Consider the following 24017-nt stretch of genomic DNA (forward strand, 5'->3'; position numbering starts at 1 on the left):
GTTGAATTGACTCGAACTGAGGTTGTTTCTTGTTCCCGTGACCGAGTCTATTTGTCAGAGAGGGCAGAGGGTGGCTGCCGGTCCTTCTCTCATCCGGAACCCTCTGATCCACATTTCCCTCTACGTGTTAGTCCTCAGCTTTCCACTGCTGGCTCCTGGGTCTCCCCCGCCGTCCTCTTTCTCTGTTGCTCTTCCCGTGTGCCCTCTGGATCTTAGGTGTTTTCAACTTTTGCGCGGACCTTGGACTCCTCCCCGCCTCGCAGAGGCACCGCCCCCTTATTTCCTTGGTCCCGCCCCATTCAGGGTAATTTGCATATGTCTCTGATGAACACCGCCCAGGTGCCGGCCTCAGAGGCTCCTCCCCTTTCCTGGCGCCCTAGGGGGCGTGGCGGTTGCCAGGCGACCGGAGGACGCGCTGAGCGCCGGATTTCGGCCCCCGGAGGGGGATAGAAATAACGTGGCGCCGTTTTAGATTCTGGGGGCAGTGCACGGCCCCTTCCTCAGACTCCGGCCCAGTTTCAGCGATCTCCACAGCAGCCTCTGAGGCCAACCCCAGAGAGCGTCAGGATGGCCGAGGTCAGGAGGCAGCGCCTCTCTCTCTGTCGCCTCTCCCGTTTGACCCCTCCCCATCGTCCCTCTTCTACTGTCGACTAACCCCCTGTCACATCCACTGATTCCGAATATTCCCCCCATCAACATCCTATCCCTACCCGCAGCCTTACCCTACCCACCCTCTCCCCGTTGGCTCTGGCTCCATTACCTCCTGTCCCTCCTTCAATTGGGTGGACACCCCCCACCCCTAACCTATTAAATTGGCGCTGTGCTAAGCATGGTAGGAAATTCGTAAGTTCCCAAACTCACACATGACAGGCACACGCCCTTAGATTTTGAGCCATAAGGTGATGCCACAAGTGAGATACACACAGAAATATTGATGTCTCACTGACTGGGGGGACCTGGAAGAAGGCTTCCTAGATAGCCACTGTCATCTCTATTCACTGACCCTTGCCCACCTGTCGCACCACGATTCCCTGCTGTGACAGGGGATCTTCATTAAGCTCTTCAGCCTGTCACCAACGCCTGTGTTGTCACTGACCACTGTGTTTATCTTGTGTAGCCTCCATTCACTCCCGCAATTTGTAGTACACCCCACCTTCAGCCTCACCGACGAGGGGTCATTTCTGCAACCCTTTAATGACCTGTTGTATGCTCATTAGCACCCTCATTTATAACCTGTACAACTTCATGTCCCCGTCATCACTTGCCAGTCACAGTCCCCAACCACTGTGCCCTAACACAAATCCTTCATCGCCTCATCAGAAGCCCCCCCATCTCACCCATGACATGGTCAGTCCCAGCCAGGATCAGCTACATAATTTGTGGGGCTCAATGAAAAATGAAAATGCAGAGCCCCTTGTTAAAAAATTATTAAGAATTTCAAGACGAAACAGCAGAACATTAAACCAAGGGTGGGTCCCATCTGAGCAAGGGGCCCTGTGCAACTGCATAGGTCACGTGCCCCTGAAGCCAGCCCTGGTCCCAGCTTCTCCCAACCACCATCATGGCCCCACCCCTATTCCAGTTGCTTTTCTTGTCTCCTCTACACCATTCACATCCCTTCATCATTCCATCTCCTCCATATCTAGTCTCCCCTGATGAACTCCATCTTCCTGTGGTCAACAGCTCTCTCCTTTCCTTGTTATAAATCTCTTTCATACCCTCCACCTTCCTCACTCCATGGGCTCCATCACTGTCATCTCTCTCCTACATCCACACTGCTGTGGCCACGTTACTTATCCTATTACTCACACTCATTCCTATCTCTTTTCTGGGCTTTTCCTTCACCTGTTCCTTCTAGTTCTGCTTTATTTTTTCCATTATTTGCTTTTGAGGATTTCCTCCTTTTCTCCCCCCTTAGCCATCTTGGTTTACTTCATTCTTCTTCATTCTCCCTGCATAAGCCCCAGATACCAGTATTATGAACTAATTATTTCCCAGTCTCTCTTCCCTTTCATGATCTCCGCTCATTCCTTCTTTTCTTGTATTTTTCTTCTCACTTGACCTCAGCCAAGTTTTCCTCACTCCTGCTTTCACAAGTCTCCATTTCCACTCTGGCCTCATTTTTCACTGCAGCTCTCTTTTCCTTTTCCCCACTAATTGGTATTCCCAGCACCTAGAACAGTGCCTGGCAGATGTAAACACTCAATAGATAGGTGTTGAATGAAGGAGCATCCCAGTTCCTCTCTGATCAGTTCATGTTGAAATCGTGCCTTTGAAATAGATATCATTATATGCTAGAACAGTGTAGATACCAACTGGTTATTGGTCACAACTAAGAGAGTGTTTTGGCTTTCCTTTTGATAGTAGTATATTTTTAAATGACAACATGAACGAATCTCTTTTGTTCACAAAACTTTCTTTAAAACTTTTCTTTCTTTGATGTTTTTCCATTCCTTTGCTAAGTTCCAGGTGAACAGGGAGAGACTGGTGTGCACACAAATCATTAGGCTAGTGATCAAGTGTTGACGTTAATACCATTTACAGGGGTGGAACTGAGAACATTGCCGTGATAAATTTTTGTGTGTGCTCATGTTTAGCATCAACAAAGGGAAGGCACAGAGCAGCAGCAGCACCATATTTCCTTAATATGATTTTTCCTCCTTTGTGGAATTGCTATATTGTGACCTTTGCAGTAATCTGCTTTTAGTCCGGAAGAAAACCTCTGTTGAGTTTAACATGAGTACTAATGTTGTTGTATGATATGTTACAGATATGCTTGTGACTCCACATCTATTTTAAAATGTGGACTCTGTTTTGCTTGCGTGTCATCTTCAGAAATTTAATCAGTAATACAAACGTTTTTGAAAAACAAAAATATTAAGACTTTCTCCATATTGGGTAAGATAGGTTTGTCAAAGCAGGAGGTAAACTAGACTACTTGCCCAAAATCTTCAGGGTGAATTTTAATTTTACTTTATTATTGGGATTAGAGATTCTCTCAGTTGATTTCTTTGATTAGCAGGGGAGTTTTGATGCCAAAGCCCTTTTTAGTGTAGAATATCAAAGCATAATGTTGAAAACATAAATACGACCTTTCAAACCTTATCATTTCTTTGCTCCAAAGTCTTGAGTGGTTCCCGGTGGCCTACAGACGAATTCACTCTGTATTCCTTAGAACGCTATTCACTGCCCCCAGTCTGTCCCTAGCTCGCTGCCTAGTCTTCTCTCTATAATACTTCTTGTACTTTAGCCAACTTGAGCTTCTTAACCAATCTCAAATTCCGGACACCTGCTTGGCCCCGACCCTTTGCTCAAGCTTTGCCGTGGGCCAGGAATGCCCTTTCTCTCCATATCCACGTGTAAAATTTCCACTCTCCCTTCTGGGCCTGCTCAAATGCCACTTCCTTTATGAAATTTGCTTTAATTCTTGCTGCTGGGAGCAATTCTGTCTTCCTATTGGTCCTTGCAGAACTTTGAATCCATTTTATGGCAGGCATCAAATTCTATACTTCCATTATCTGCATACATACCCCATCAGCTATTAATGTATAAATTTCCTATGGGAGGGCTGCTTATTCCTTACCTTGATATGTCCCACAGGCTCAATCATTCTGATTTACATATAGCAGATGTTCAGTCAATATTTGCTGAATAAATATGTTAGCCATACCCATTCATTTTTTTATTATTGTGCTGTATCTAACAAGAAGTAGGCATATTAGTTTGCTGGGGAGCCATAATGCATTACCACAAACTGGGTGGCTTAAAACAGCAGAAATTTATTATCTCACAGTTCTGGAGGCTAGAAGTCTGAAATCAAGGTGTTGGCTGGGCCATGCCCCCTCTGAGACTTTGAATAAAATCATTCCTTGCCTCCTCCTAGCTTCTGATGGTAGTGACCGATCCTTAGCTTTCCTTGGCTTGCAGCTGCATCGGTCTAATCTCTGCCTCCATCTTCATGTGCTGTTTTCCTGTGTGTGTCTATCTGTGTCCAAATCTCCCCCCTCCTTTTAAATTGAGATATAATTGACACGTAACACTGTATTAGTTTTAGGTGTATGACATAATGATTTGATATATGTATATATTGGGAAATGATTACCAAAATAAGCTTACTTAACATCCATCACCACACAGTTACAATTTTTTCCCCCTTTTTATGAGAACACCCATCATTTCGGATTAGGGCCCACCCTAACTCCAACTTAACTAATTATATATGCAATGACTCTATTTACAAATAAGGTCACATTCAGAGGTACTGGGGATTAGGACTTCAACAGAACTTTCTGGGTGGCACAATTCAACCCATAACACTAGGGAAATAAGAATTATTATATACCTAACTCTTGGGTTCTCATCTAAGTCATAGCGTGACTGCCTTGAATTATATCTATATGTCTGGGCTTATATTTTTAAATAATTTGTTGCCCAGATAATCATGGAAAGCAAATGTGGAAAAGGCCCATGAGCATTGCACAGGGGGCATTTCAGTATACTTGTGGGGGTGACCTAACCTAATTTTTTTAAGGCATAAAAATTATGGAATATCTTTTAGGAGAATATTCCATATTTCAGATGGGTTTTACTGTATGTGTGATTTCATAGTATCTATAACAAGATCTCCTTATGTCTGACCTCAACATGCCATAGCTTCCCTCTGCAGTCCTGGGGACAGTAAGAAGCAGGAAGAAATGTAAAGAGATGAGGGCTTAGAATAGTCATAACAGCTATCAAAATTTATTGAGTGCCTACTGTTTGCCAGGCACTTGGCTAGGTGTTTAACATGAATTATCTCATTTAATATAATCGTTAACACCATGTGGTAGGAAATATTGTTATCCTAATGCATATGTGTGTGTATGTGTATATATATATCTCTATATCTCTCTCTCTCTCTATATATATATATACATGCAACAGGGGATGAACAAGGAGCCTTCCCATCATATAGTCTTAATTTTTCTGCTTGTCAGTGGCTTTTATTTTGCCTGTACAAAGATCTTTTATTCATGGATGATAACAGTAATTCCTGAATAGCAGTAATGTAAATGTTGCAATACTCATTCCCACCCTTGCTCTTTTGTACAGGAAAAGAGTGACAAACTAGTACTGGAAGAAACTGCATTTGAAGAAATCGAAAGGGATTTTCAGGAGGTTCTCAGTGAACTTTCAGGAGACAAAAGTCTGGAAAGATTTAGGATCGAATATGAGAAGCTTCATGCTGTCATGAAAAAGTCTTATGACAATGAAAAGCGTCTGATGGCCAAATGCAGAGAGCTAAATGCAGAGATTGTGGTTAATTCCGCGAAGGTTGCCACTGCCCTGAAGCTCTCTCAAGATGATCAGACCACCATCGCGTCCCTAAAGAAGGTCAGTGATCTTATAGAAATGGAACCAATGGAGACCTGCCATAAATGCATCCTATACTTAAAGCGTCATTCTTTCATTACATGGGCAGCTCTGGGCTGGTAGTAAAAGAGTTATTAAGTAAAAATTTACATGATTTATATATTCATTAAGTCTTGGGAATAAAGTTTATTTTCAAAGAAAATAATTAGCCTGGGTGAATTTCACTATGCATAAAATAATGTAGAACCTTACTGGCTTGGTTTCTAAGAAATACTGGGTTAGTAAAGAGAATTAGAGATAGGGAAGTGCAATATTAGGAATCTCAATTTGTCTTGTTTGATGTAGAGTGAGTAATTAAATATCTCATGATGATAGCTTGTTAAAGATATTCTCATGTTTCTACTTTTTCTGCTGTTTTAGGAGGGACTACCTTGAGAATTCCCAGATGGTAATTTTCAGGATCTTTCTTCTTATCACTCCCTTGCTTACGCCTTGCTCTTCCAGTCCCTCGTAGCGGGAGAACAGGGATTCAGTCTAGAGGGGCACGTTGGGAAGTATATGGCTTTGTTTTACAGTTTATTTTTTCATTCTCAAGTGTGTTGCATTATTTTGAAGATAAAACATAAATGTTCCTTGTAGATTGCAGTGTGATAAGAAGTTAAGACATTTCAATTTAAAATTAAAAGCCTAGTGACGAGAAATAATTTACAAAATTTTTAGATAATTTCCTTGATATCATGCAACTAAATAGACCCCAATTAAAATGAATTTCCCAGACCAGTGCAAATTACGACTTATCTGTTTTCTTAGAAATGACTTTTTTTCAGTGTCCTTTTCTCTCTATTGTCACTTTCTTCTTCTCCTTGCTGAAAAGCCAATATAAGAAGGCTTTAATCCACTTTATGATGAGAAAAAATAAACACTTAAAAAAATTTTTTTTTTCAAAATTTTTTTTTGTGAGGAAGATCAGCCCTGAGCTAACATCTGCCAATCTCCTCTTTTTGCTGAGGAAGACTGGCCCTGGGCTAACATCCGTGCTCATCTTCCTCCACTTTATATGGGACTCTGCCACAGCATGGCTTAACAAGCAGTGTGTCGGTGCATGCCCGGGATCCAAACCCTGGGCCGCCACAGTGGAGCGCCCGCACTTAACTGCCACGCCACTGGGCCGGCCCCAACACTTTTTATTGTAAATTAAAAAACTGTAAATGCAAGTCATGAATTGATTAAAATCTAATTGGTGCAGTTGATTTGGACAAAACTTCATATAATCATATTTTCATTTAAACATCCTTCGTTTATTTTGCTGAAAATAGTACATATGCTCTCTACAGAAAAACATATCCCATAAACTGACATTTGTTTTGAATCATTAAATTATGTGCTGTAGTTACCCAAGAGGCATCTCTCTAATGTAATAGTGAGCATGAATTTATATAATTATGTACTATCTTTCACTCGTTTTATTCCTTGTCAACATAAAAGTAGAATATTTTCACCTAAATCTTATAGGTTCTTGTATCAGTGACCCACATTCCGTTTGATGAAATCTTGCAAGAAAATTAAGTGGCAGGGTGAAACCCAAGGCTCTTGTAACATTTACTGTGCTTTCTTGGTTTACTTGAATGGCTGTAATTCACTTTTAAGTATTTATGTTAATATTCTACCTTGCATTTCATAGTAGTAAGGAAGTCAAGGTTGCATGAGTCCCCGGCTGTGGGTTTTGTTTTCCACCCATAAGCATTTGGTGGGAAGGCCTGGGCTTGGGTTTCTGAAAATGGGAATTACCAAGGCTGTTATACAATTAGGTAACAGTGAAGACCACCTTGCTATGGATTGTTCTAAAGCTGACATTGCCATCCAGGAGCTCACATGGGACCTGAGGACAAAATATATTTTTTATTTGGAATCTATCAAGAACTTCAAATTTAGGGCTTGGATCCAAGACCATTCCTTATGTGATAAAGCTTTTTTTTTCTATAAAATATCTGGACTTGGAAAGCACATAAGTTCTCATTTTTAATTTTGTAAACCTATCTTAACATCTTTATTAGAAATAATCCCACTAGTTATAGCAGCCCTTGCTGTATGTGAGCCTTGTAGCCACCCTCACCTACACAATAAAAAATATCCTTAGCCAGTACCCATCCTTAAAACTGCTGTTCAGAATTGACTACCTCATGTTGAAGAATTCAGTCAGTCAATATAAATTTAATGCATAAAGTATAATGTGTAATCTTCTTTCCCCATAAATGACTACTATATTGTAGTTGTCTTATTATTCTATTTATGCAATTTATCTTGCTTCTGGAACCGAGTTTGGTTTTTCTCACTGGTATCCTGTGGCCCATATAGGAAATTGAAAAGGCCTGGAAGATGGTGGACTCAGCCTATGATAAAGAGCAGAAGGCGAAGGAGACGATTCTCGCGCTGAAAGAGGAGATAGTGAACCTCACCAAACTAGTTGAGCAAGGGTCTGGACTGTCAATGGACCATGATAGCAAGTAGGTCATAGCCTTCTTGATGTATGTCGAACTTGCTTTTGCAGAAGTCTTCTTCTTCAACAGACAGCCTGGGGCTTGCCAATGTCACCTTGAATGTTCTTCATGATACAAGACTCTCCTTCTTTGTTGGTTACCTGGAGATTGTTTTCTGTCTATTTCTATTTTTCCTTTTTAATGCTCCCTTTCTCCACACCCAAGAACTCCGATTTTGTGATTATGTTAAACTTCTAGCTCTATGAGAATCAGCATTACAGTTTCAAAATGAGTAAAGATTTTAGGTTTATTTTTCTCAAACTTGTGTGGAATGGAACTGGCTGCCGTTCTGCTCAGGTTTCCAGGTCCTTCCGTACCACCCTCCTCCACCCCATGATTAATCACATCACCATCCTTCTTACTTCTCAGGTTCTAGTCCAGAATACAGAGTTGCTTCTCACCTCTGCCACTCTTTTATCCCTTAAAGCTTCACCTTGTTGATTCAGTCTTCTAAGCATCACTTTGGTCTTTCCCTCCTTCCTATCGCCGGTGCTAATGCCTTGCTTTGGGCCCCTGTTCTCTGCTGGCTTTGGCAGTAGACTCCTAACTGTTCTCCCTGCCTTCAAAGAGACATCTCCCCTCTTTACCATCTTCCACATACCAGATTTATGCTTCTGAAACATGTACCAACATGCTTCCGTCTCCAGCATAAACACCTTTGATAGCTACCCATTCCCAAAGGATAAATCCCAAAGTCTAGGACATGTCTTTCTAAGCACTTCATAGATCTGCCTCAGTCAGTCTTACTAGACTCATGTCCAGCAAAGCCACGCTTGCTCATGCTTCCATACTTTTGAAAATGCTGTTTTCTATGCCAGGAATGCTTTTTCTTCCCTTCTCCATGCAGTAAACAACTCTGCATCCTTCAAGATTCATCTCAAGCACCATCTTAACTTCATCACCATCAGCATCTCTGTCACAACCTCCTGCCCACCCTCAGACCCAATGACCAAGCAGAAGAGTCACTGTGTTCTCTGTTTCCATAGGACCCAACATCGACCTGAAGTATGACACTGATCACATTGTATTGAAACTATTTGTTGATGTGCTTCTCTGTGAACTCCTTGAAGGAAGACACCTTCACCTTCCTTCTAGGAGTCTAGCACTGTGCAGGGCATGCGATTAACTAATGAATCAGGAATAAGTATATGCTTCCTTAGGCATCCTTAACCAAATCTAACTGCTGTCTAGGTTTCTTATGCTTTCTAGATGCATTAAGCCAATGTTGATAGTTCTAAGTGCAGATGTTGGGGGAGGGAATAGGAAAAACAAACAGAACATGTGGTGTTCATAAACACATAATCAGAGCAACTATTGAAGAGCAATGTGAGGGAACTGATTCAGTTAGGAAGAGTTTTAACGAGAACTGGAACGTGATGAGGAGAGCTGAAGAAATAACCGGCCCAGAATTTTATCTTCAACAGTGTGCTTAGGTGTAGCTGTCTGTCTTCACAGCAACCTTAGAATTCAAGGTTTTGTTTCTGGAGAAGAGTTTGAATGCAGTTTTGAAGGTTCTTTGTTAAACACTTATGTTAAAATAAATCTTGTCAAATTGCTATGTTTTGAACAGTCGTTCGATGACAGTCAGATGCAAGGGTCTCGAGTGCAAGTTCTCGGCTTTCTCAGCTTTACAGTAGCTGTCTTGTTCTAGACTAATTCTGATGCACAGGTCGTATCAGACATAATTTTTCTGCTTTCAAAACACTAGTTCTGCAGAAAGTCATGCCAAATCATATGTAATGGGTTTTGAAATGTGGAAGTTGATTTACAATGCAAATCAACAAATATTATCGCACACTCTACGAAAACTGGTATTATGCATGATTCTCCAAGTTTTGTTCCTGGGAACATTTTATCTGAGTTGCATCCCCTTGGGAGAAATGAGTCTCTTCTCTATGGGTGAATGGATAGAACACTGGCCATGTGTATTATTTACTTATGTTTATGCTTCATTTTAGACTTTATAGCTGTGATCATAGCCCACCAGTGGATATATTAAATAAATAATTTTCTAAATTGACATCTCCTTAGGTTTAATTATAAGAGTTGACAATAGCAACATAGTCTTATTGTAACAAACTCAAATAATACAGAGGTGTGTAAACTAAGGACTGAAAATCATCCTCCCAACTCTTCCACCCTAAATCCCACTTTTCAGAGATAATCAGTTACCAGTTTGGTGTCTATTTTTCTGGACTTCTATAAAAATGCCTATAAAACACGCACACACACACGGACATTGTGATTTCTTAAAAATAAGAAAAGGGATCATATTATGCATATTATTATTATTTTTTTTGAGGAAGATTGGCCCTGCGCTAACATCTATTGCCAATCTTCCTCTTTTTTTTCTTTTTTTTCCTCCCCAAAGCCCCAGTACAAAGTTGTGTATCATAGTTGTAGAGTTGTAGCTCTTCTATGTGGGATGCCACCTCAGCATGGCCTAATGAGTGGTGAGTATGTCCATGCCCAGGATCTGAACCGGCAAACCCTGGGCCACCAAAGTGGTATGCACCAACTTAACCACTATGCCACTGGGCTGGCTCCGTGTGCATATTATTATTGGAACTTCTTTTTCAGTTAACAACTCACAAACAGCTCCCATGTCAGGGCATAAGGGTCTTTCTCTTTCACATCTGAATACTGTTAATCCTTGACCTGAAGTCTTTCCCCTGAAACTCAGTTCAGGAGATGATAAGCAGGACTCCTGAGCAGATGGCCATTTAGTCTGACTCCTGTGTTCTTCTTTTTGAGTATCCGAGATTTACTGAAGTGCAAAGAAGAAGTGACAAAGGAGCGAGACCAGCTCTTGTCAGAAGTGGTGAAATTACGGGAGTCCTTGGCTCAGACCACTGAACAGCAGCAGGAAACGGAGCGATCCAGAGAAGAGGCAGAGCAGACCATCAGTCAGGTTTGCTCTACATGGAGAGCAAGATGAAGGACTATTTCCTTCCATAAGGACATTTCGTCCTTCCCCAGGCTCCCTTCCCATCTTGTTCTTGTCTCAAATTTACCCCCTGGTGCCCAAATGAAGCATCTGCTGTTCTGCTTGTTTCTCTGGTTTGTCCTTATAAGAGCAGTTTTACTACTTGAGTCATTCTCAGTATTCTCTGTCTGAGAAGTCATTAAGGCAGAGCACTGCATACAATTTTGGCCCAAGAAAGTGTCCCTTGTGAAGGCTAAGGTGCCCTGCGCCTGGGGGTGGTACAAGTAGTGCCCTTGGCTCTTCTCCTTTGTAAGGAAGCCATCTAGCTGAACCCTTCTGAACACTTTTATATACAGCCAGAAGTCAAGTAGATAATACACAAGGGCAGTCTCCAGGAGAAAAACATGAGACTTCTTTGAGCATGAGATAAGAGAAAGGCCTTTCGTAGAATTTGGATATCTTGATAAAACTATAGTGCTTTGTTGAGCAATATCCAGGACTCATGTAAAACACAGTTCCATATTTAGGGCATCTGGCTACATTTTATTTAGTTCCTATTGATGGAGAATTGGATGAATTCTTTCCATGTGTAACTTCTCCAGATTTCTGGGCTTCCATATTTAATTGGATTTTACACCGTTCTTTCTTTGTGGATTTGTTCCCACCATTAGGGTGGATGTTTGCTGTCAAGGCTCTGAAAAACAGTACAGAATATTCTTGAAAAGTTGGAACAGTGAGGTTCAGAGACGACTGTCCTACAGGGAAAATGCACCACAAAGCATTGCCCTGAAAATGAAAGGTCTGAGAGAGGGAGAGGCTCGGCTGGTTCAGCCCTGTCCTGGTGAGTGTTCATCTCTCTCCTTCCTGTCCTTTCTGTGCCTGTAGTTCCAGCAAGAAATCCAGCTACGTCAGAACGAAGCTTCGAGGGAGGCTCGAAAGAAGGAGAAATTAGAGAAAGAGCTCAAGCAGATTCACATGGACATGGACAGCAGGCAGACGGAGATTAAGGCCCTGCAGCAGTACGTGCAGAAGAGCAAGGAGGAGCTTCAGAGGCTGGAGCAGCAGCTGAAGGAGCAGAAGGTGTGCTGGGGGGGGGCTGCCTTGCGGGTCCTCGAACAAACAAGAATGGCGCCTTTGTTCACAGCCTGTTAGAGGATTTCTGATTTTCTTTGGGAAGCAAACTTCCTCCACTGTGGGTGTTGTAACATAACACTTAGCACTGCATTTGGGCTTCCAATGGCTCTTACTCTTGTAGGTTGATATGCCTCCTTTTTTTAACTCCAACAGGTTAATTAATTCTTTTTTAACCTTTCACCAATGTATAATACACACATCGAAAAGTGTATGTACCAAAAGTGTACAGCTTAATGAATTTTCTCCGCTTGAACACTTCTTGGTCACCAGCACCCAGCCTAAGAAACAGCACCCCAGAAACCCTCTTGTGCCCCCTCCTAGTCACTCTCTCCCTCAAAGGGCACTTGTATTCTGAATTCTAAACAGAGATTAGTTTAGCCCCTTTTTGTACTTTATAGAAATGAAAGCATATAGGAGGTACTCTTCTGTGTCTAACTTCTTTTGTTCAATATTCTGTTGGTGAGATTCATTTATGTTGTTGCCACATAGTTATAGAACTGTGCTGTCCAATATGGTAGCCACTAGCACATGTGACAATTTAATTTATTTAAAGTTAGATAAAATTAAAAATCCACTTCCTCCGTTGCACTAGCATTGGCTAGTAGATATAGTATTGGACAGGGCAGACAAAGAACATTTACATTATTGTGGAAAGTTCTGTGGGATAGAGCTCAATAGACCATTCACTCTCATTGCTCTATAGTATTCCACTGTGTGAATATAACATGATTTATTGTACAGGTTTATTTTTAAGTTTCAAGTTTAGGAAAACATACTCAGTCTTTATGCATTTTAAATATGGTATTTTTTTTTTTAACATTTCTCCTATAATAGCTGTTTAAGATAACATAAATAGTAATAATTCCAGTCTGTATTTTCTAATTTTTTAAAGAAGCAATCCATATAGTTGAAAAAAGTCATTTCTTGAAAATATATTCTCTTAGGAAGTTTCCAAAGAATTGTCAAGCCGTACAGAATTTTTCTATTTAAAAAAAAATATATATAAGAACATATTTCTTTGTGAGTTGCTTTATTAATTTTATATAAAGCCAGAAATCAAACAGATAATACACTGTGCAGTATTCATGAGAAAAACATGAGACTTCTTTGAACGTGAAATTTGAGAGGTTTTTGGGCATGATGATAAAACTATAGTGATCTGTTTAGCGATACCTAGGACACATGTAAAATACAATTTCATTTTTAGCGTAGCCGGCTATATTTTATTTAGTCCCTATTGATGGCCAATTGAATGGATTCTTTCCATGCTTAACTTTTGCTTGAATGGAAGATATATTTTAGAGTAAGTGACTAAACCATCTTCTCTCTCTTTTTTTTACTTCAGCCCATTTGATTTCTCTCCATCTTCTTCATATTCCCCCAATAAAAATGGCCCCCAAAATATAATCCTCTGTTTTTATAAAACTGTGTCTGCTCAGGATGTCAAGGTAGGGAAGAGGAAAATCCAACTGACACTGAAGTCAGACAGACAGAAATCATTCCACTGCTGTTCCACGGGTTTGACTTAAGTTGGATTAAAAGGGAATTGTCTCTGTGTTGGCGTTAGTGAACAGTTCTGTTCAAGAAAATATCGTAGGCATGTTAATGCAGGATTTGCTTCTGAAGATGTAGCTTCCGAGCCCCACAGCTGATAAAACCCCTTTGAATCTCTAGCTCACTTGCAATGATTATAGCAATTGTTGCGTATGCGAAGCCTGCCAAATGGCAAGCAGGCATTAAAATATTTATCCACCACCTGTGAGCAAGACTTCCCCAGACTCTCAGAAAAAAATTATGCTCTCTGTGTTATTCATTAGAAGGCGTCATTTTCCTCAGCCGTTTAGCATTCATCGTATCTGAGTGCATTAGTGCTTTCACTAGGGATAAAGAACAATTTCTACCAAGACAAAAAATGTGTGGTTGCTGTGATCGTCCCAGGAGGGTTTTGGGGCCTCCAGTGGGGATATGCAGATACTGTAATCAGATTAAAAGGCATTAACCAGCTCCTTCTGCGTCTTTCAGATACTGAACGAGAGAGCTGCAAAGGAACTGGAGCAGTTTCAGATGAGAAATTCTAAACTTCAGCAAGAGAACGAACAACACAGTTTGGTTTGTGAGCAGCTATCCCAGGAAAACCATCAGAAGGCATTGGAGCTCAAAGTAAACACGAGTGGCATATCTGTTCCCTCGCTCTCCCGCCCTCATTCCCTATTAGTATAGGCCGTTGTGGTTGGAGCCCTTGGTTGGATAACTTGTGTTAGCCTTGATACATCAGAGGCAGGCACAAGCCTACAGTGATTGCATTATGCCCCAAAGCAGACAGTTTGGTAACATCCATTCTTACTCATTTCAAACCTGATTGTTGATCCTATGATTATGCAAATGCTTTCTAAAGGGAGCTCAGATGTTCATCTCTGTAATATAGCCTTGCAGGTAACCAGTTGCCCAGAGCTAGAAACCATTTACATGAGTGAGTAGCAAAGAAGTCAGATTATATTTTACTACTTGCATGGAGAAGGTGGAATGGGAGGGGTGGGGGACAGACCGGTACTGTTGTTGGGTATCTACCTCCAGGATTGTGGAACCGCGATTTTCACTTCTGTTCAATGTAAATTTCAAGACAGACCCCCCCCCCGCCCCCATTCTTCTCCCTGCCCCCGTGAAGAGTGCTTGCAAATTAAGTCTGGATAGCAGTTTTATACTTGGATACATATCGTATGCCTACATGCTTAACAGAGCAGCTTCATGTTTATCACTTTAATTCTGAAAAATTCATAAACCCTGCTCTGATTATGTCAGAATACTGGGAATAAAACGAGTGACTGATCAAGAATAATATATAGCTTTGAGAAGTGAATTATAACAGTTTTTGCATCATAGGCCCTCTTGAGAATCTGACAAAAGCGTGCACACACACACACACACACACGCCTGCACACACACTTATTTGTACATCTTGTATCTTGTTTTGCATGCAGTCTCAGAGGTTTTCTGGAATTTTTCTGAAGTCTATGACTCATGGGGTCTGGATTAATAACTACTGAATTAGAACATCTTAGAACTGAAAGGAGTCTTAGCTCAACTAACTTGGATCCTGTAGGGTCTGAGGCTGAAGAACATTTAAAGCAGTCCAAAATGATTTGACTCGAAACCATTCTTCATGAGAATGCTGTAAATTGAAGCAGATATGAAATGACTACCAAAGGTAAAATAATATATTAGCCCCTAAGGTGAAATTAAAGTAAAAATACTTATGCCATTAATTCTCTCCTTCAATAACATGAATGGGGCACCTTGAAAGATAGAATATTTTTGTTATCAGGTCTGAACCTATGAGATTCTGCTGCTAGCAGTAATCTGAGGATAACGTGCCCAGCTAAGTGCAGTCTCTTCATTGTCAAGAACTGGGGATAATTGCTAACCTTTATTTCCAGTAATTTCGAAGAATGGCAAAATTTTTTTAAAAAAGAATTTAATTTCTTTTTTTTTTGTTTGTGAGGAAGATCAGCCCTGAGCTAACATCCGTGCCAATCCTCCTCTTTTTGCTGGGGAAGACTGGCCCTGGGCTAACATCTGTGCCTATCTTCCTCCACTTAATATGGGACGGTGCCACAGCATGGCCTGACAAGCGGTGCATCGGTGCACGCCTGGGATCCGAACCAGGGCCGCCAACAGCGGAGCGCACGCACTTAACCGCTATGCCACGGGGCCGGCCCCGAATTTAATTTCAATTTAAAAAAATTCCTAAAAGTTGAAGTCTATAGGCAAAAATCTGGTGCTTTACCTTGGTAGAATTATTGTTTTGGTACCTTTTGCCATCATGTAGACTTGTCTGTTAATGTTTTTCTGTCCTCCTGTCCGTATGTACACTCATAGACTAACATATTCTGAGGAAGAAGGACCCTTTCTCTAATGTAGGTAATTGAACTATGGTGGCCATGTGAGTTCAAAAGAGTGTTTGAATATTTTATAGCATGTTAATCTTTTGACAGAGATCATTTTGTGAGTCTATGAAAATGGCTAATCGAATACAGCATTTGTACACAAATTTCACACATTTATGATACATACAACTCAGCATTCTTATCTTGTTTGATTCAACAATTTGATGGTACTTTGAGACATCAGGTTTCATCAGGCCTTTCATTATTTTTAGCTTATATAGCCACATATTTTATTCAGAGAATAGAGTTTTTCAATTGCTCTCAAATCCAGACAGCGTGTGTTTTGATTTAATCCCATAGAACAACTTTGCACTGACACAGGAAGAATTTCCTTTTATTGGTTCTGAGTTTGCCATCATCCAGTCACCGGTCCTTTATTTACTGGGTGTCCCTGGTTATTTCTTTCTCACTAATTACAGGCCAAAGAGGAAGAAGTCCATCAGATGCGCCTTGACATCGGGAAGCTCAACAAAATCAGAGAACAAATCCATAAGAAATTGCACCAGATTGAAGATCAAAAGGCAGAAGTGGAACAGCACAAGGAAACTCTGAAAAATCAGATCTTGGGATTAGAGAGAGGTAAACCAAGAACCTTTTGTGCTTGGTCTTATTAGTCTGTAAACATTTCCTTGGTGGCTGATGTCATTTGGCAACCCAGGGCTCCATGTGTACAAACACACCGATGCCAAATGAAGTCAGTAAAACGACATTCAAACTGGTAAGTAGCTAATGTGGAGGGGACATCATTTTGAAGACCTTAAACTTTCTTACCTTAAAAAATTCTTCAACAGGCTGTATTGAGCCTGAAGTATTGCTCAGTATTTGTCAATGGAGTAAATAACATCTATACTCTCAGGTCTGGGTTCTACATGACCTTTTGCTTCTGTCCCCTTTTAGCACAGAAGATAGAAGATGAATTAAAATGAATGTCCCACATTAGCAATATCTGAGACAATATGTACCAAGAATCAGTGGGACAAAAAAAATGGCTTCTCACTTCTTTTCTCTGTTAGTACTTTACCATATGGCAAACCCAGCTATCACACTGACCTGTGGAGGAAATATTTAAGTGCCACAGGAGGCCATATGGTACAGAAAAATCATTAAAGATACCAACTCTGGAGTCAGATCTGCCTGGGTTCAGATCCCACCTCCTTCACATTTAGTTGTTGGAGGATGAAATGAGCTAATACACACAAAGCTCTTGCAGACCGTGCCTAGCATATAGTTAAGTGCTTTCTAAATGTCATCTATTATTATCCAGATACATTACTATTTATATAAGTAATAAAATAGAATACTATCCCATTCTGAAAAAGAATATAATTAAAAATAGCATATACTTGTTAAATTTGGTGTGGTAGAAACAGCTCTGGACTTGGAAACAGAGGATCAAGTTTCGAATTCTGACGACACCAGAAAATGTGAGGCAGGAACACCTCATTGACCTCATGCACGCTGCTGTGAGTTGTAAATCACCGAATAAGATAATATAAGGAATAGCATAAAAACATACATTGCCTCACTAAAAGTTAGGTAAAATCTAAATTTCTAGATAAGATTATTATAAATATTTGTCATGTAAGTCTTTGAGAAATGAAGATATTTTTCCTCCTAAGACATCAGGAAATAATCTTTTATTGAGGTGCAGTGGCAGCTGATCGCAACAATTTCTCCATTTATTCATTCATTCAATCAATAGAGTGCATACTATGTGCAGGCATTATGCTAGGCGTTGGGCACATGGAGGTCCCTGCCCTCAGGATGCATACAGTCCAGCACAAGTTTACAATCTAATGTCTTCAATGACAAATATGAAGAAAAATGGAACTACTAGAGCATGGCTTGTAACTGGCTTAGTCACTTTCAAAACACTCCCATATTTAAATTTCTGTATTTTTGCTTGTAATAGTTCTAAGCTTTTTTTTTTTTTTTAATTTTATTTATTTATTTTTTTCCCCCAAAGCCCCAGTAGATAGTTGTATGTCATAGTTGCACATCCTTCTAGTGGCTGTATGTGGGACTCGGCCTCAGCATGGCCGGAGAAGCGGTGCGTTGGTGTGTGCCTGGGATCCGAACCCGGGCCGCCAGCAGTGGAGCGTGCGCACTTAACCGCTAAGCCACCGGGCCGGCCCTAGTTCTAAGCTTTGAAAAAAAAAATATTTATCTTTTCAGTGTTGAACCCAATTTTTCATCCTTAAATTGTGTTTACCGACATCATCATGCTGTCTCTTCATGTTATTTTATAAATATCATTAACATAGCTATTTCTTCTTAGGGACCTCTTCCTTTTCATGTGCCCCATCAAAGAGTGGCATTGGACATAATGGTTAAGGACATGAGTTCTCCGTATGTCATGATTTTCTACCACAAAAATCCAAGAAATGAACTGAAAAACTGCTAGAACTAATGAGAGTTCAATAGGGTGACAGGTTATAACATAAATATATAGATATCAATAGCTTTCTTTTGTAAAAAGAATCAGTTAGAATATATGATGGAAAAACCCCCTTTCACAATAGCAACTAGAGTAATAAAATATCTATGAATAAAGTTACCAAGATATCTGCAAGACCTATATATAAAAAACACTACAAAATTCTACTGAGAGATATAAAGGAAGTCTTGGAGAAAATGGAGAGATATACCAAGTTCCTGGATGAGAAACTCAAAATGATAAAGATATAAATCTGTCCAAATTAATCTATACATTTAATATTCCCAGTAAAAATTTCAGTGAGTTAATGTTTGGGACTTGAAAACTTATTCTAGAGTTCCCCCAGAAGAATAAACATGTGACAATAGCCATAAAATTCTGGAAAAGAAGAGTGATGAGGGAGCATTTGCCTTACCAGGTGTTTAAATGTATTATAAAGCTTTAATAATCAAATAGTGTAGTGAAAATGCCGAAATAAACAGATCAATGGAAAAGATTGGAAAGGCCACCAAAAGACCCCAAATTATCTTCTAAGATAAAGGTGTTGTTTTATACCAGTGTGCAGTATGGATTATTAAGAAAATGGTAGTATGACAATAAACTACTTTTTGGGGAAAAAAGTTAACATCAAATGTAGAAACTATAAAGCCAAGATTGAGAGATTTAATGAAATAAAAGCTAATTTTTTTATATAGCAAAAGACTCTCCATATAAAGGCAAATTGACCAAAATATTGCAGAGTTAGTATCCTTATTATATATGTAAAGAGCTCTTACAAATCCATAAAAAGGATAAACAATTCATGAAAAAAATGGGCGAAGGGCAAGTGTGGGCAATTTGAAAAACAGAAATCTAAAGAAATGGTCATTAAACATGAAAAAGTAGTCAACTTTGCTACTAATCAAAGAAATGTAAATTAAATACGGGCATACTAGTTTTTAAAAATCTATCAGATTGCCAAAGATCAAAGAAAATGATAATACCCAGTGGTGCTTTGGGTGTGGATTTAAATTGCTATTAATTTTCTGGAGAGAAATTTGGCAGTAAGAGAGAAAGGTCTTTTTTTTTTTTTAAATTCCCTTTGATCCAGGACTTCCTCTTCCTTCTCATAAATGAATGAGAACTTTCCCAGGATTATTGCTTATAATTGCAAACAAATAAATAAAATGGAAGCAACTTAAATGTTAAGGTGGAGTATTGACTAAATAAATTATACACTTTTATATAGTGAAATATCATGGAGTCATTAAAAAATTCTGTTGTAGATGCACATTTACAATATAGAGAGGCATTTGTTTTATTTTTGGTAATTATAAAAGCAAGCTACAAAACAGTATGTGTAGTATGATTCCCTTTTGGTATATTTATATGAATGTATGTGTATTTATATTTATGTACACACATATACTTGCATCGGAAAAAGTCTGGAAAGAGAATTCTCAAAATCCAAGTGGATTCTGGTTGATTTGAATTTTTTTTCTCTTTTTTTTATTTGTATTTCTAATTTCTTTCCGTGTCTAATTACTTGTATGATAAAAAAGATTTAAAAAGGGCAAGGACATTTTGGAGTCAGAGAAACCATGCTCCCCATCTCAGCCCTATCGCCTCTTGGCTGTGAACCCTTGGCATGTGACTTAATGTCTCTAAGCCTCAGTTTCCATCTGTTTAGTGGGACAGGAAGACCTACGTCACTGAGTTATAATGAAGACCGTGTAGCACTCAATAAGAAATAGTTTTACAGCTACAGAGAAGCATACAGAGCAGTTTTTGTGTCACTTTGTCTTTGGCAGATTCTTTCTTAGGTTGACCCCATGTTTATTATTATTTTTCTCCCTGGTGATATAGAGGTGGAGGCTTCAAAGAAACAAGCGGAACTTGATAAGAAAGCGATGGATGAGCTTCTGAGAGAAAGGGACATATTAAATAAGGTGAGTTCGTTACAGTGGCACTGGTAAATAAATGCCTTTCTTTAGTGTTCTAATATCTGCCTACGACCAGTTGTATGGGGAGAGAAAACTCTGAGGCAAACAAAAGTAGACTAGAATAAATAATAGTGCTCCATTTTCCTCTGAGCAGCTGTCTACAGTGCGCCGTTCACCGGCTGTGAATAGAAACCGCATTATCACCTGTGAGCACAAAGGGAATTGGGAGAATTACGATATAAACCAGCAGGGGATTTCAGAGCGTTTTGTGGAGTCTGTTTTTATTGCTGGTGTTATTTGGCATCCTAAGCAGTTGATCAAATTTCTGAATTTAATATCTATAATCTGCAACTTCTGCTAATCCAGAAAGTACAAGTGAGTGCTAAGAAGATTTTAACTTTGAGGTGTTCGGTGTAACACTTGGTGATATAAAAGTCTCTCCCCTTTCCTCCGTCTTTTCAGGATTGGTGTCGATTTTGGTCTTTGTTTTAGGCCCTTATCTCTCCTAGTCTTTGAGCTCGATAAGGTCCAAAGCTGAGGAGGGGTCGCGGGGGCTTGAGGCCTGGAGAGCCTCCATTCAAGGCAGGACCCCCCCACCCCCACTTCTTTCCTCTCCCACCCTTTCTAGAGGATTCCTTCTGTTGACGGTCACTCTTAGGAGATTTACTACTTTCAAGGATTTAGGGTAAACATCCCTGCTCAAGGATTTCCTCCAGGGAGGAGAAATTGACAGGCCAGGTGTAGAGCGGGGAGCCTGCCTCCATCAGACAGCCTGATGGCTTTGGCCAAGACCGCTTCATCTCATCAAAGTAGAAACAGCCTGTATTTGTTCATTCCGACTTTTCATTATTACTTTAGGTTTCCCAGAATTGAACAAATGTTAACAAAATAGACTATCCTTTAACTTAAAGTAGACTATTTAGGGAATCTCAGAAAATAGTAGGTAGGAGGTTTGATATCTTTACATGCTGAGCACTCCGTAAGAAAATCATTGCATTTTTTTTTTTGCATAATCCTAGAAACTGTTCCTTTATTCTATAAATTTGTATATGTAAACAATATTATTGTGTTTAGATTTTAAATTTATTTTTAACACATGTAACATTTAATTCCTTTAGATTTTATATGTACTGGTAAACAACCAGTAGATTTTATGTCACAGTAGGACACATAGCACAACATTAATTTTACATTTATTTGTTTGATTCGACGAATGTCACTTCCTCCTTTAGGGCAGGGTATACTTTCTTTTCTTTCCTGGCCATTGCATCCTTAATGCCTAGCACAGCGGCTGACCCTCCGCAGGGCAGGTATGCAATCAACCTTTATTGATAGTACATTCTTTCCCGACTGGCTTGAAATGCCACATTTGTCGAATGAATGAGTAGCATAGTTTTGACAGGCAGCAATGTTAATATATTTTGGTTCTTTCAGTGTTATGTTGAAGTGGCTTTGTCTTTTATAGAGCAAATGTTTACTTCAACACTTGAAACTAAAGTTGACCTTTTCCATTTTCTACACTGACACCCAACCAAAGTTTAATGTGCATTTTATCTGTTTATATTGCAGTGGTTTTCAGACCTGGCTGCAGGTCTGTATGGGTTAGAGATTTGGGAATGGGCTACAAGGTGCCCCCTGGAACCCAGGGATACAGTTGGGCCTCAGGAACTGATAGGGAACTGGCCTGGCATTCTTGGGATACGTAGAAAGCCCTCTCTGTCCACCACCAGACTTCCTGCTGAGGTTTTGCTTTCTTCTTCTCTTTCAATGAAGATTGTCTCTCTGTTTCCCAGTCCATGTGACAGAAAAATTGCTGTCACCAACAGCTCCCAATTTTACATCTTCTACTGAGTTGCGAAAATCTAAAGGCCCTATTTCAAAAGTCCCTGGGAAGGGTGATTGGGTCCATTCATCTGTGACTAGGAAAGCGGACCCTCTTGCATGAGCGCGGCTGCCAGCGTTGCACTGCTATTAACTCTGTGTTTCAGGGGAACTACCTGGCCTCTTGGGCAGCCAACCCAAGGCATTTCCACTTCAGTAGGAGAAATCAGCAGTGCAGCTTTTAAAAAAATATCGATGCCTGGGTCCCATCCCAGGTCCACTGTGTCAGAATCTCTGGAGTTAGGACCCGGGCAACTGCATTTTTATTTTTTAAACTGGGTTAATTTTTTTTATTGTGGTGAAATACACATAAGACAAATTTACCATTAGTGACATTTAGTACATTCACAATTTTGTGCAACCATCATCACTGTCTAGTTCCAGAATGTTCTCATCACTCCAAAAGGAAACCCTGTACCTGTTAAGCAGTAACTCTCTGCTCCCCACCTCCTCCTACCCCTGGCAACTGCTAATTTGCTTTCTGTTTCTATGGATTTGGCCATTCTGGATATTTATATAACTGGAATCATACAATATGTGACCTTTTATGTCTGGCATCTTTCACTCAGAGTGATGTTTTCAAGCTTCAGCCATGTTGTAGCATGTATCAGTACTTCATTCCTTTTTATGGCTGAATAATATTCCACTGTATGGTTATACCACATTTCAATGATCTTTTCATCAGTTGATGGACATTTGAGTTGTTTCTACCTTTTGGCTTTTGTGAGTAGTGCTACTATGAACATTCATATGCAAGTTTTTGTTTGAACACATGTTTTCAGTTCTTTTGGGTATATAGCCAGGAGTGAAATTGCTGGGTTGTATGTTAATTCTAGGTATCTGCATTTTCTATAAGCTGGTTTTATTTTACTTTGTAGTCAAAGCCCTGTTACATGATTAGGTTTAGTTGCTCTAACCTCACAAGAAAAAGGCTAAAGCTGGGATGGAGGTTGACTTTGGAGTCAGCCAGCCCTCGACTCAAATCCTGGCTCTGCCATTCCCCTGTTTTATGAACTTGTAGGCAAGTAGCTTGACTTCTCAGTCTCAATTTCTTACCCCTAAAATAGGAGCAATATAGTGCTCATTTCCCAGGGATGTTGTGGTTTCTTAGTGCCATTTATATGTGTGTTTAAAGTGTCTTGTGCAAAATTAACGTAACTGTTAGAGTTAATAACTGAATTAGCTGTAGAGAATATGATTATTTTTATTCATCCAAAAAACTATGCATCTAATTATTTTAGGGATGAGGCAGGAGGCAAATTGAACCCAAAATCCCCAAACATTTTGAGTAAAGGCTGCTCTGTTGTCCTTATTTTTAGAATATGCTTAAGGCAGTCAACGCGACCCAGAAACAGATAGACCTGGTAAAGCTCCATGAACAAGCCAAGAAGAACCTGGAGGAAGAAATCCAGAACTACAAGGACGAGGCTCAGAAGCAGAGAAAGATCATCTTTCAGCTGGAAAAGGAGCGAGATCGGTACATCAACGAAGCCAGTGACCTTACCCAAAAGGTAAGCCACTCCTTGATGATGTGGGTGGAGCACTGGCACGTCCTTTCTGACTGTCACACACTGGTGCAAAGAAGATTTATTCAAGTTTCAGCTTGTGATTCGCATGAAGATTTAAGGGGAACGATGTTGACAGAATAAAAGCTGTCCCAGAGCTGATCCTGGGCCAAGCTGTGACATGGATGAGGCTTGTGCCTGGTGATCTGTTTCCCTTTCTGAGCCCCTCTCCCAACTTCCGGGTTCTCCCTCTTCCCTGTTGCCCAGCCCTGCAGCATCCCGGGTTGGCCTCAGCAGGGCTGTGAGCATCACCAACTTTCAACCCTTTGTTCGCATGCCCTCACCTGTCAGTGAAACTGTTGTCCTCTCAGAGCAAGGG

General features: G+C 40.2%; 1 protein-coding gene across 1 annotated transcript in view; it reads left to right on the forward strand.

Annotated features, from left to right (window-relative positions):
* The first annotated feature begins 567 nt into the window (after positions 1 to 567).
* The window catches only part of CFAP58 (cilia and flagella associated protein 58), a 104224-nt gene continuing 80774 nt past the window's right edge, over positions 568 to 24017 (forward strand). Inside the window, exons 1-9 of the mRNA XM_014785827.2 lie at positions 568 to 576; positions 5092 to 5373; positions 7708 to 7856; positions 10644 to 10800; positions 11701 to 11895; positions 13972 to 14109; positions 16313 to 16472; positions 20176 to 20258; positions 23453 to 23644. Of these exons, the coding sequence (XP_014641313.2) occupies positions 568 to 576; positions 5092 to 5373; positions 7708 to 7856; positions 10644 to 10800; positions 11701 to 11895; positions 13972 to 14109; positions 16313 to 16472; positions 20176 to 20258; positions 23453 to 23644 (1365 nt within the window). The remainder of the gene's footprint in view (positions 577 to 5091; positions 5374 to 7707; positions 7857 to 10643; positions 10801 to 11700; positions 11896 to 13971; positions 14110 to 16312; positions 16473 to 20175; positions 20259 to 23452; positions 23645 to 24017) is intronic.

Source organism: Ceratotherium simum, chromosome 6, assembly GCF_057802395.1.
Source record: "Ceratotherium simum simum isolate JZ-2026a chromosome 6, ASM5780239v1, whole genome shotgun sequence".
Lineage (NCBI taxonomy): Eukaryota > Metazoa > Chordata > Mammalia > Perissodactyla > Rhinocerotidae > Ceratotherium > Ceratotherium simum.